At 38.4% G+C, this 14,346-nt stretch overlaps 2 protein-coding genes across 3 annotated transcripts in view; one reads left to right on the top strand and one right to left on the bottom strand.

The window, feature by feature from the left end:
* Positions 1–14,346, bottom strand: part of LOC132985165 (MAM domain-containing glycosylphosphatidylinositol anchor protein 2-like) — a 186,668-nt gene that overhangs the window by 130,973 nt on the left and 41,349 nt on the right. The gene's annotated exons all lie outside the window — the stretch shown is intronic.
* Positions 7,540–11,494, top strand: LOC132984568 (low choriolytic enzyme-like). Its single transcript, XM_061051421.1, has 8 exons — positions 7,540–7,815; positions 8,496–8,514; positions 8,644–8,706; positions 8,908–9,054; positions 9,156–9,273; positions 10,915–11,093; positions 11,178–11,259; positions 11,356–11,494. Exons 1-8 carry the CDS (start codon positions 7,738–7,740, stop codon positions 11,492–11,494), a joined length of 825 nt encoding a protein of 274 aa, XP_060907404.1. The 5' UTR covers positions 7,540–7,737.

Genomic DNA, 14,346 nt, shown 5'->3' with positions numbered 1-14,346 from the left:
AGAATCTCATTAAAGAAGGACCGCCACGGTGGAAGCACATTGCAGCTTCAGGTATTATTTAGAAAGGTCATCAAGCCGAGGTGTGAAACTACACTTTGCCTACAAACAATGCTCCACATTCAAACCCTCACAGTGTGACAGCCAGAGTATCGCAGTGTTACAGTGAAATAATCCTTTGTGGTTTTTTCCTATCCCATTCAACCAGTTTCTCCGTTCACAGTGCCACATTGGCACAGCGGGCCTGTTGTGGCAGTTTGATTTCCCTAAACAACACTAATCGGACATCTGTAGGGAAGGATAAAGCCCACATTGGCTGTTACCGTACAGCCGTTCTCTGTCGATAGGCCCAACTCTGGCCAACACTCACAGGATTGGCTGTCGTGAGGAAGCCGCTTTCTTTATGGTTGGCTAGCAGCGAGCCAGCAACAGCTCACTGAGGATAGAGTATCTGGCATCCCTCTGAAGATTGGGTGCTGCCCGCCAAGAAAATGTCTCATGATTGGCTGTGGAGACTCCAGAGTGAACTGATTGTCCTATCAATGCCCACAGCGCAGGCTGGCTGAAGGTGCTGCCTGCTGGCTGACTCTGCAATATGCATCTATCCATAACACCTCCAGGGGGCCTATGTTCATGTCTTTGAGTGTGTGTGCGAGAGAGAGAGAGAGAGTGTGTGTGTGTGTGTGTGTGTGTGTGTGTGTGTGTGTGTGTGTGTGTGTGTGTGTGTGTGTGTGTGTGTGTGTGTGTGTGTGTGTGTGATTGTATACCATCCATAACTTTTTCCAATGGGGGAGTGTGTGGCTAAGCCCTGCCAGCAGGCTCTAACACCTCATTATTCCAAGCCAGGCAGGAAATGGGTTTTAGAGATCTCTCACTGAGCTGAGCTCTTGGAAACGAAGGCTACAGGTCTCCCAATTTCGGCAGCACAGAACAGGAAATGTATCTTTAGTTCAAGTTAGCCTCACTGCTTCACTCTACCAAAAGTTAAAACCAAACCGACAAGACTTGTACGGTATGTATCAAAAAACACAAACACTTTAGCAAATTAATTTGGGTCTAAGGGTTTTGTTGAGATTTAATGAATTGGACATTTTCCACAGAGTCTTGTTTACAGAAGGGTGCTTATTCCATGAGATTTTAAATACAGCTCAGCAAAATGATGGAGATGAAAAATAACAGCGCCTAAAGCCTCATTAGGGGATTTTCGACATTTGGGGGGAAAACTTAAGCATGTTAGCTCGTACACACTGACTGGGGCGTTTACAGAAGGAGGTAAATGAGGAGGCGGAGGAAGATGGATTAAGAGACCGAAGAAGAAATAAGGCTATATGTTAACCCAAATGTAAATAAACTGTGTTAAATTGTTTCTCCACCTTAGACACACTGGAAAATGTGTTGTTTACTTGTGGGGTTTTCTTTTGCATATTTTGTTACACACAGTCATTTGACATCTGAAAGAGGACATTTTAATTAAAAAACTAAAATGGTAAACAAATACGAAAGATCATTTGAGTAAGACGTTAAGCCCAACAGGACACCATTCAGTAATTATCCCTCCTACACAATGATCAGTTGCTTGTAAAATAAAACAACACTATTACATCATGCATTTTGCAATAAAAACCTAGTTTTTAATAAGTCATTACTGCTTACCTGGTCACACCTGGGGCTTTGACTAATACCAGGCTGGAAATATCATTAACCTCCCATAAGGTTTTGATGCAATATAAACAATTTTCACCACTCCCAGAACATCAGTAAATAAACATGAAGGTGGTGAAAAACAACCTCACAAACATGGCTGCAAAGTTAAGACCCTTCCATTGTGTAATTGGATACAACACCAACAGACTTCATCCATTAGTCCGGGTGTGACTGATGTAAGGAGAAGCGACATGAGCTATACAAACAGCTTAACACAACATCATGACTACAGTGAAGCCATTATGAGTTAAAAAAAAATCTCAAATTCTTTATAACACAAAAATGTGTTCTCGAAAAAGTCAGGTCAGATGAATCTAGATGTGCAGCAAGAAGCAAGAGTCTTCAGCCATGCATGCACCAATTTAATTTTTGATGTCACTGATGGCACAAGATTAATATTTTAAGAGATCTCTCATGTGAGCTTAAGGGGGGTGGGTGCTAAGAGACATTATGATCTGAATCCTTTTCAATCCAACTGTATTTAGACTTCAAATCCAATACAGTTTCCAAATCTATATTCACAAGCTACAGGGTATTTATAAAAAAGCATACTTTTAAAGGAAGCATGTGTGACTTTTTGATCCAGTAGATCAGTATAGTCGCCGGTGAACACCAGCATGAAACCAAAAGGAACTGCTGTTTGGAGACACCACCACTCTCCTTCAGTGACACACCCCAAACCCCCCTCCCCTCACGTTCGCAGAAAGGAGTTACCAAATGCACCATAATTAAGCACCATCAAGCACAAGCTGCGGACAAAATTGTCCTTGGCTCGAACTGCAATTGTGGCCCTCATTATTGTGTTAGCAGGCTAATGTTAGCACTCTTTAGTTAACTCGTAGCTTCACATTGCATGTAAATTGAGACATTCAAATGAGCAGTGAGTATCTTATTCTTCTTTTCTTTAGTCCTTGACTTAAACAGCTTTGATACGCAAGGGGAGGAGCAGGCTGTCCCTTTAATGTAAACATGATGTAAACACAGCACAGACAACAACACAACCAGCGAGACTCATCTTCTCTCTCATTGTAGACAGTCATAACTCAGACAGACATTTACAGAGGATATACTTGGTTTGTGCTATATTTATGTTAAAAATTGCACATTCTTCCTTTCAATAGAAAACATGTATTAACATGAACTTATTATGAGGACGTTTCAGGAGCGTTTGTACAAAAACTGGAATACGGACCAAAAACAAACATTTTCTAATTATTGATGATATGAGGCTTTTAGGTTCAGAGGGTTATTTTCTTTAGGTCTACTTCATTTTATAAATGATCTAAAAGTTAAAATAATCATATTATCTTCAGTGAAATGCAGACAGAATGGGTTTATATCAGTAGCCTGAAGGAAAGGAAACGGCCCACTTTCTTCTCTAACATCATCAGTTCTAGACAGGCTGGGAGGGAAATGTTGGTGAGCAAAGCAGATGAGTCATACTCTGCCCTCCTTTAACATTGTTTATGATGTACTCTTCAGCAAGGCATACATGAAAAGAGCTGGCTGTATGCTTGAGTATATGATTGTATGGAGTTTGGGGTATTTCAGGTGTTTCTTTTTTTATTTAAAAAAATTTCCAAATGATTTAAATCTCTTATTAAAAAGAGGAGAACAAAGAACCAAGAATAGATACTCTTTAAATGAATACTGAAAGATTAAATGATTTGTAGTTTGAGTTTATTTTTCACTTCATCTTTTTTAAACCCTTTTATTTCCTTTGACACAAAGACCTTTAACCGTATGTTGTTTTTTTTTTAAATCCCACTCATAAATTATGTCAGACCTTACTCAATCAACACGTTATACCTCAAACTGTGAGGCTGGATTGTGGCTTAATTAATTTCATTACTACAATAATACGGCTAATTTAAATGACTACTCACACAAATCTTACAAGTCTGGTAATTATTTCTAATTAAGAAGGCGCTCGTATTTGATATATTTGTTCCTGTTTGTCTGCATGTCAATTAGCTCGAACAAGACGTGTGTACTTTCCTCAGATTGACTCAGAGAGGGGGACAAACAGAGGAAAAGAGGACAACAGGTGTGTCGTGTTTTTTTTTTTCATACAAATGTGTAAAAAAAATCTCCTAACCCTGAAGAAGTTATTCAGCTGTTGGGGAAATAACACAGGAACCATGTGGCCTTTTTTTTAAAGACTTGCTTGCAAAAATGTCCAAGTGGGATCACAGAGCAATGCAGTGTACAAAACAGTTCATTTTGATTTTACATGCAGAGCAAAAGGCGAGGGTAGGGAGGGTAAGTAGGCCATCTGTGTCAGGCTGTAGGAGGAGCAGGAGCACGGGTGAGTAAGAGGCAGCAGAGCAGGCTAATGCGTGTCATTTCACACCGTGGTTATCATGGCAGCTGACTTCCTGGCACACACACTCCCACTGAACAACAGTGCAGCCGTTTGAAATGTTAAGCACATTGTTTAATAGTCCATTACGTAAATTGATATTGCTCATTGACTGTTGTCCTTGGCTGCCCACGTCGTGTCAGAGACAAAAACGGAGTTGTACTTTAGTTCATTGAAAGGCTCGGGAACACCATGACTGTTTTTTGGTGGTCAAGGACAATGTGCCAAAACTTCCCATCTGTTGCACTTCCCCCATCACCAAAGTCCACTTCTAATACTGCTCAAGTCACAATGAAGTGAGAAACATTGTTTTGCAGCGCTGCAACTGAATATGATCATGCATCACATCCACCTTTGCAGCCTTGTTTTAATTATGTGTGGTTTGTTTATTTTCTTGTTGTTTGCACAATTTTTGTTGGCACCCAATCAGCGAGAAAACATTGTTTAACTCTGTATACCTTTAATGTGGATGAATAAAAATCAAAGTTGGCTTGACTTGAAACTATTTTCTTTTTACAAGCCCTCTAGCCCAGCTGGTCCCTTCAAACTGGAAACTGTACTTCTGAAAGCATCATATTTGGGAGCGTGTTCTGCAGTGTGCCTCTGGATATTCACCCATGAATAATGCTGGATAAGAGACTTCTTACAATTAAGGTTCATTTATTCCTGAAATGTTTAAAACGGACACACTTATAATAAGAGCCTGATCGATATCTGTTGGCTGTTTTTATCAGGCTGATATTGGCTAAAATACACCCTTAACTTCACCCCCCCCCCCCCCCCCCCTCTTTGTCCCTATCCTTCTTCCTGCATCTTATCCCATCTCCCCCGGCTCCATTTTTCTTTTGTAACATAACAATGAATAAGGTCTTTTACCTGCTCTTTTTGTAAAGTGTCCTGAGATAACGTTTGTTATGAATTGGCACTAGACAAATAAATATTGATTGATAAAACAGCCTGTTAGATATCTTGGCATAGTCATGGCGTAGAAAAAATAATACCCAATCAATTCAGTCTACTTAGAGTCAGTTTTCATTCCAGCTAAAAAATAAATAATAATCACTTCATCAGCCACTATATATCTGTAATAGCTGACTGCTTTTTTTCCCAAAATCTTCTGTAATAGCTGAATGCTTTTTTAAAAAAAATCAATGTCAAAAATCAAAAATGTTCATCATTCTCAAGAATCAGTCAAGCTCTTTTTAAAATATCTGGCATTGTTAAAATACACTTACAAGTTCTACTCATACCTCCCGTAATGTGTCAAGTTACGGACTGATCGTGAAATGTGGTTTGGAGAAGTGAGATCATAGTTGAGGTTATGCCCATTGAATCCAAAAAAAAAGAAACCATAAGAGGACAAACGGGAAAATATTAAATAAGATCAAATGATACTGGGTATAGAACCGGGTACTCAAACAACTTGTGTTTTCCTGAAGCTTCTCCTCAGCTTAACTGAGTATACAGATGTTTGGAAGAAAATTAAGATATATTTCTTATGACCAGCTCCAGACTGACATTCAATTGAAAAAGATCTCCTTACCCCTGCAGTTTGAGAGGCATTAGGAGTAAAGCTCAACCAAATGGATGGGTCATACATCATTGAGCATTACCGGTGCTGTGCTGTGCCTCTAAAACACAAATTGGATTACCTGTGCACCCACGCAGATCACTCGAATTGGACAGGCACATACAGGAAGTGCTCAAACTATCTCTCTCTCTCTCTCTCTCTCTCTCTCTCTCTCTCTGTCACACACACGCATGCATATGTGCATAAGGAGCATGATGTAGACATTATAAACTGTAAAAATCCATAGGGTTTTATTGGGCTGGCAAAAAAAAAAAGAGTCCACACATGCAGCTCTTTGTAAGACACAAACAAACACACACACACAGTGCAATTTTTGTACCCCAATAATAAATGCCACATTATTCTGATGTACAGCCAAGGTTCGCATCATATAAAGGTTGCAGTGATGGAATCTCCGTTTGAAGCCGTTGGCCTTGACACGCAAAATCAGATCCTAAAACTGTTTATGGCCCCATGCAGCTAGACAGCCTGCCTCTTCTCTTGTAAACAATCTACAGGAAGCGCATGATTTATTATCCTGGCAGCCAATAAATCTGAATACTCATCTCTCTAAACAACCCCTTCCTGGTTTGAGAGTTTTTAAGAAGGCCTCTTTTTTATTTCTCACAGTCTGGTGGCCACAGTCAGCCTTTCACACTCACATCATCAGTGATGCTCCAATAATACATCCCTGGCTTTACAAGCAGCCACTAATTTGGCTATTATTATCATTATTATTATTATTATTATTATTATCTGAAATAACCAATTAAATACAGGAGCTTAACAATACTGAGGTTATACAGCCAGTGTAAACGAAGAAGCTGTTGGTGAAATCCAAAGATTGTAAAGGCCACAGAGGTTGTTAGGGCTTCAATAAGAGATGCAGTGATAGGATCTTCAAAACTGAAGTTGTTGGTGATCAAGCACTTGAAGCAGACACTAATAATGAACTAAGTTGATCTTTGACATAATAAACAAAACTTTTTCTGGCTACAAAAATCAGCAATGGGAGCTGCAAAAGAGCACCTGCCAACCAAAGAGAGGCTCAGAGTGTTGGTGCAGCTCCATCAACAAACACAAATACAAGTCTTGATTCAACTTGCTTGAAAAATGTAATTTCCCCTTTGATAATGATTTAAGGTACTGTTAGCAATGGACCAACACAAAATAGTCTTTTATTGTGAAAGGGGAAGACCAAAACGTGTTCAATCTTTGTACAGATTTCATGTGAAAAGCTCTGAGGTCGCTGCTGTAAAACCCAAAAGTGAGATCAGGTGCAACTGGGATTGCCTTCAGGTTGATAATGCATCCAACAGATGGGTGCCTTTTTTTAGACCGCTCTGGATTGTTAATCAAACGGTGAAAAGCACAGAACAGCCTACGTTACTTTTGGTTTGTATCACTGGTGAACGGTTTAAAGTCTGAGTCAGGTGAATACTTATGCAAGGCACTTTATATAACAAATAAAAACAGGACACACATTCGGGGAGTTTGAAGTAACAAATGTTTGGCTCTTCTCTGAAGAATTATTCAAACTTCAGCAGATCAGTCAATGAATCTGTCAATTCAGTTAAATTACAAAATTTAACATAACAGCAAAATCAAAGACAAAATTCATAATATTTTCAAAATAAAGCCGATAAAACTCTTAAAGAAATTAAGGGAAAAAATTAAGCTGCATTTGCTTCTTCAACTTCATGAATGAAAAAAAAAGTAATAGGATCATGGCATTTTCTGTTCAGATGTTGTGTCTGTTATTTCTGGATTAAAACTTTGGGACAGGCCCAGACTCCCTGCTGGTTGAAAAGGCCATCTGAAATCTGATGCTAGGCGAGGCGACAGCAGCCTTTGGTCATAGTAATCCCCTCCAGAATAAGATTATCCCTGTGTGGCAACAGTGTGGCAGGGGCTGGAAGGGCATTCCCATCAGCTGTGTGTTTAAGACAGAGCCCATTGAACACCTACTGCTAATCTCTGTACAAAGACACACCCTGACAGCCTGAATATATAAACTCAGTCCCAACTGGGATTCAGAATCAGTCCTCTGTGAGCAAGTGGTCTCTGAAGCGATATCTCAAGCATCACTGGCCCCAGACAAAAAATGGACATCAGATCGACGGGTTCTCGTCTGCTGCTGCTGTTGTTGCTTCTGGGTATCTGTAAAGCTCATCGTGATAATGTAAGATCAAACACACTAATCAGCCTGAATGCACTGTATGTATTGAAAATGAAACAGTTTAATGTAGGGCTGTCAAACGATACATTTTTTTTTTATCCCAAATAATTGCTAAATTGTAATAGTTAATCCCGATTAACTGCACTTTTAATTGCGTGTTTGAAATTCCATTATTTTGTATTTAAAAACAAATTCAGAGTAAGGGTTTGGAACGGATTTGTACAGTCTTTAGCTGAGAGCAATTTACCTGCTGTTTGAATTCAACCTTTTCTTTTATTATGAAAGAAATTAAAGACCTTCTGGTAGATTGAAAGTTGCGATATTAACTTAACCACTGAAAAAGGAACTCGTTACGGATCAAAAAGTTGAAGTGAAAACAGTTCAAAAAGAACGGTGTAAAGTGAAATGTTTGATGTAATAAAGTGGATATTACTTTTAACTCGTCAACTGAGCTGTCTGAGTGTTTTTGTAAGTGTAATGAGAGATTCAAAGATGCATTAGTGTCGTTCTTTTCCATCACTGAGACAACTGCTTATCTATGGTGCACCTGGAGGGACAAAAAAGTGTTCGATTAATCACGTTAGAAAAGTATGAATGCATTAATTTCAGATCTTAAATCATCGCGATTGACTACTTTAAGTTAAATAAAGCAAAGTGGTATATTTCTCTCCATTTGTCTGCAGGATCAGGGCGCTGATAAAGGTAAGACACCAAGCTTTACAAATGTATGCATCTGAAGCCCAATCTCACAAACCAAATCTATCAGGTATGACACTGTGTGTAACAGAGAAAATGGAGTTCTCTCACTTCAGCTTTGCTTCCATTGATTAGATATCTCAGTGAATACGTCGGACAATGAGGACATTACCACAACTATTCTGAGGATGAACAATGGTGAGTATTCAACCATGATATTACAAGAACATGAGGGAACATTGGTTTCTTCCAATATGAAAGCAGATGGTCTTATATTCAATGACAGAATTCATACATAATGGAAGAGATCTCTGAAAACACATTGGGATAACCTGCTTTGTCTTCATGATATCATGCCAGATAGATTTAAAAAACTTTTTATTTTCATTCTCCCAACAGGAACCACAGATTATCTGCTGGAAGGAGACGTGATGATTTCAAAAACCAGAGCAGCTATGAAGTGCTTCAGTAAAGCATATTCATGTCTGTGGCCAAAGTCTGCAAACGGGAATGTAGAAATCCCATTCCTTATAAGCGATGAGTATGGTAGGTTTCAATTCTAGAGGTAATACATCAATGGACCTGGATTCTGAAAGTCACATATTTCAAGAATGGTCTACAATTAACCCTTTTGTTCACATTTCTAGACAACAATGAGCGGAGTATGATTTTGAAAGCAATGAAGGATTTTGGATACCAAACCTGCATTCGCTTCATTCCACGCGCAGCTCAGAGGGAGTACCTGAGCATCGAACCGAGATTTGGGTGAGTTGATGACGAAAGCACTCGCATATGTGAGACAAAAAAGTACAAAAGGTTGTAGCTTACATTTAAGTAGTGAATGTAGATTCTAAAATAAATTATAATTCTAACAGTTTTTCCTTCTACAAAGAGATGCAAAACCATCACAGAGAGGCTAAACACGACTATAGAAGATGCAAAATGACAACAAAAAGAATCAGAAAACTTCAAAGTGTGCAAAACATTAACAAAGAGAACACAAACATCAAAATGTTTCTATAAAGATGTGAACTTAAGAGGAGCAATATGACTCAGAGAGACTCTAAATGTATATGAAGAGCAGAAGGAGGCAATGAATGAAAATTTACTAGAGGGATAGAAATCAAAACAAAGAGTCTAAAATCAACTATGTGTACATACAAAGGAAAAAACTAAAATATACTAAACAAACCAAAAGACATTCAAGTAAGGTTTTCAAAATCTTAAATACTTTGATCCTTTTTAATACCAGATGATTTAAAACTATACAATCTACATTATTTTTTTGTTTAATAGAACTGAAAAGTATCAAAGCTTGTGAAAAAGGTCGACAGTTATTTGTTTGATTCTGTTATCGTGACAACTATAAGCATCAGGACTACTGAAGGACGCAAAATGACAACTAAGGGGTCCAAATAAAAAGAGCTGTGAAAAGACAGTAAAGTAAAACAACTTCAAAGAAGTAAACAAAGATAACGTCTGCTATTATCTCTTTCTATCTCCTGGGTTCTTTCACATACATGTGTCATGGGCCTACTGTCTTGAGAACTATCCATGTACATGGGGGTGTGGCCAGATGGGTGGCAAAGGGTGGCGTGGGCCCAGGTCTCTGATTGGCTATTTGCCTAATCAGAGGGAGGAGTTAAGTTAAAAACAACTATTCTGGCTGTGTTCAACTGCTTCTGGTAGTTTTCTTTAAGGTGTCAATGAAGTATATTTTTTTTGTAAATTTAGTTTAAAATAAATTCTTTGCATACTTTGCTCTTTCCATAAAAAATTGCAAAAAGTCCTGCACACTGTCTTGGCAACGTAAACGAGTTTGCATGCAAACTTCTAAGTACTTCTAAGAACATATCTCCTTTTTAGTCCCCATAGATCCCCAGGATAGACAGGGTAAAAAACATCTAATGAATGTGTGTGTGTTTGCCCACTTCTTCATGCAAGCCCTGCATAAGTCAGTGCTCCAGGTTGGCCATCACCCCGGTCAAAAAAGTCTGGACACACCCCTGCATGTACACCTGTTAAAGTTTCCACCTGCTAATGCTTTAAAATGCTAGAAGCAATTTTTTTATTCAAGCCATCTTCCACTTAACTGGTCAAAATGCTACCAAGTGACTCTTGCAATTTACCCCCTAAGCTAAACAGGTAGACTTTTTAAACAAAAGAACAGTTAACTACATCTTAGCTTTACAACCATCTTTCTGCTGCTTAAATAATGAATCTGCAGTTGACAGCAAAAACTCAGCTCCCTGCTATGCTACCGGCAAATATAATAATAATTCTGACACATAATCAAAAAGCCAATTATTTTCAGCATGTACAGGATGCTGATGTAAATTATATTAATTTAACAATCAAACGTCAAAATGAATATCCATTATCTCTGTCTCTAATTCTCTCTGTTAGCTGTTTCTCTTTACTGGGTCGTATTGGAGACAAGCAGGTGGTGTCCCTGCAGAGGTTTGGTTGCATACAGCACGGCATCATCCAGCATGAGATTATGCATGCGCTGGGTTTCTACCATGAACACAACCGCAGCGACCGCGACCAGTATGTCAAGATCAACTGGGAAAACTTCAACGACTGTAAGAATCTCAAACCAACGTCATTCATTCATTGACTATCAAGAATGTATTTCTTCATCTGTTGAGTATATTTTCTTTCTCCAGATTATCTCATCAACTTCAAAAAGAAAGACACAAATAATCTTAACACTCCGTATGACTACTCCTCTGTAATGCACTATGGAAAGTAAGTAGAACAAACGCTGGATATATATTTTTTTTTTTTTCTAGAAGCACATCTCTGAGTTATTCATTGCATCTTCACCATTTTCTAAATCTGTAGGACTGCCTTTGGACGTCGTGGAGCAGAGACCATAACCCCCATCCCCGACGCCTCTGTTCCCATCGGGCAGAGAGACGGCCTGTCTAAGATCGACGTCATCCGAATTAACAAACTCTATAAATGCTCGAGTTACATGTAAATGAGGATTACTGATATATGTTTGGATTCCGTCATGATTCTTGACATTCATGTGACAGTATGATAATAAAAGTGTTGCATTTGATTGATCTATTGTCATTTACTCAACAGTAGTAAAGCATCAATTTGGTGTTGGTTGAAACTAGCTCTTGGGATACCAATTTTCACTGACAACTGTTAACGCATCTGGAATTGTTAAAATAAATTAAACACAGATTATGAATTGATAAGTCTTTGCAAAAGACAATTTCTTAAATAACTTTTTGAATTTTCAAAATTGTTGTACATTTTAATCAAATATTGTAGACCACACTCTGTTGATGTTCTGCTACATGTGCAAACATTGTTGAGAATACTGTATGGTTATGGAGTCAGAGCGTGCTTTGTCAACATAAAACATATCATAAAACCATTTCTAAATCCTCCCAAGCATTGTTTTCTGTATTACATTATTATATACAGTATAGTGTCAGAGGTGACTCATGTCAGATACATGTAAATGCCTGCCTATAACAATATATCTGTGATAGGGTCATATGGGCCTGATACTAGCTCCCATCCATGTCAGTGGGGCTCTAACTATAGCCAGGAGCAATAGATTAAAAGGGCAGACGTCAAGGACACATCACTAGTTTGCAGATATTTAAAACAAAAAAGTTTTTTTTTTTTTTAGTGATGGCCAAGCAAAATAAAATTTCAAGTTACATTATTGGAAAATGTGTGTCACGTTATCTTAAACTCTGCAGGATTAAATGTGAGCATTGTTCATCTATTTGACTTTTTATACAGGTGCATAAATGGTAAATGGATTTGAGCTATAGCGCTTTTCTAGTCTTCTGACTACTCAAAGTGCTTTACACCACATCTACCCTTTTACACTCATTCACACACTGATGGCAGAGGCTGCTTTGTTGGGTTTCCATCAGTATTAACTTATCCCATTCATACACATTCATACACTGCTCCAATGGGAGCAGCTAGGGGTTGAGTGTCTTGCCTACAGACACATAGGACATGTCGCTGCAGGAGCTTGGGATCGAACTACCAACCTTTTGGTTAAGAGACGACTGAATCCACCACTGATCCACAGCCACCCCATCACCAAGTATGTCACGACCCAGTCACTCACAGCTGCCTGCCTCTCTGCCCATATATTCTGCTCACCTGTCCATTCCCATCACACACCTGTTCCCTATTGCCTGATTAGCTCCCAGCTCATTTAACCAGTTCACTTTCACTACCCTCTGCCCGGGTTTTTTGAGTGTGTTAACCCTAGCTTTCTAGCGTTTCTGTCTTTCAAATGTATTTATTATTTGACCTAAGCCTGGATATGGGATTTCACCTCAGCGTTACCCCTTTAACTGTTTGCCTTGCCTGGATTTTTATCCTTGTATTTTCTTTTGTAATGTAAGATTGCTGTTTTTTTAACGAAGTTTTGCAATGTTTATTTCGCCTTGGAACTGTGCCAAAGTAGCTGTAGACTGATTCTGTCAGTCTAGCGTTACCTCCTCCAGCACTGACATCTTCAAGCCAACAAAATAATTAAGACCTAGGGCTTACTTGGTTTAACTTCTTGCACTTATTTGAAGCTTAAATATTCTGCAGATGAAACTCAGAAAATCCAATAAAAAACTAATTTATTTGGCTTTAAAGATGCAGAATTAACATCAACAACAATCCTGTATGATTGAGATGATTAAAACATCATTTATGTTCATTAGTCAGGAGAAACTTTCAGTAAAAACAGTTGCAAATTAAACCCCACAAAAAACATATTTTTTTGTTATTCCACATTTTCTAACTACTTCATAATACTTAAAGCACAAAAAAAGTTGAGAAATCTTGGTAGAATTTAATTAGAAATGAAAAAGACTTAAGGGCAAATATGTGGCAATATCTTAATAAGTGAGTTCATTTTCATTTCAGCGAGTAATTAAGTTTGGGATTTGTACACTAGTGATGAGTACTGTGTTTTATCAGAGGAAATCAGTACTGAAGTATACGCAGAGAGAAAAAAACTTTGCAGGGCTCTGAAAGACATAGCTGCGTTAAAAGAGGAGATAAACCCCTCTTCTATTACTCCCTAATCCTGCAGAGACATCCCACACTCTTGAATCGAAAGGGTTTCTTTTCATTTTTTCTTTATTTTCTTTTTTTTGGGGGGGGGAGAGGGGTATTACACTTTGAAATCCTGTGCAATGTTTTCTCTCCAGTGCTAACCCCAGTGAGAGGAGGAGCAGTGTTGGGTGAGAAAGGAGTGGAGCAGGAGTGTCAGGGTGAAATGAAGGAGGAGAAAAACAGATTCCCATTAAGCAAATGTCCCTCCTTTTCATGATGTATGAATGAACGCACAATCATGACAGTGTTGCGTGTATTTCTGTCTTGAATGCAGCTAAAGAGGCCACAACATTAGCCATGCTCAGAGAAAACCAGTGAATCTGTATATTTCAGATGGACACAGGGTCTTTAATGTTTCATCGGGTAGTTTCAGTTCATATCAATCGTTTCTGCGCATTAAATATTTAACATCTACTTGTTTATTGAAATATTTAACACTTCAGCTCTATTCATGCTCCAAGAAGCTGGGAGAGACTTTTTGGCAGGGTATAAATTAGAGGTTTTTTTCTGCAAACTGATGAAAATAAGATTACCAATGAGAGTCAGAGATCCCACGACTGAAGTACAAACAGGCCACAACTGGAACATACTGGGGCTAAAAACATCCAATGAAACTGAAACACATCTTGTGGAATATTTCTAGCATTTCTCTGACTGTTCAGCTTCTCCTTTCGTTTTGGTGTAACCAAGTTGAATAATGAAAATAGTGTATCACTTAATATTTCTACTGGCAGT

Source organism: Labrus mixtus, chromosome 12 (genome assembly GCF_963584025.1).
Source record: "Labrus mixtus chromosome 12, fLabMix1.1, whole genome shotgun sequence".
In the NCBI taxonomy this organism is placed as follows: domain Eukaryota; kingdom Metazoa; phylum Chordata; class Actinopteri; order Labriformes; family Labridae; genus Labrus; species Labrus mixtus.
This window is presented reverse-complemented; position numbering and strand designations above follow the sequence as displayed.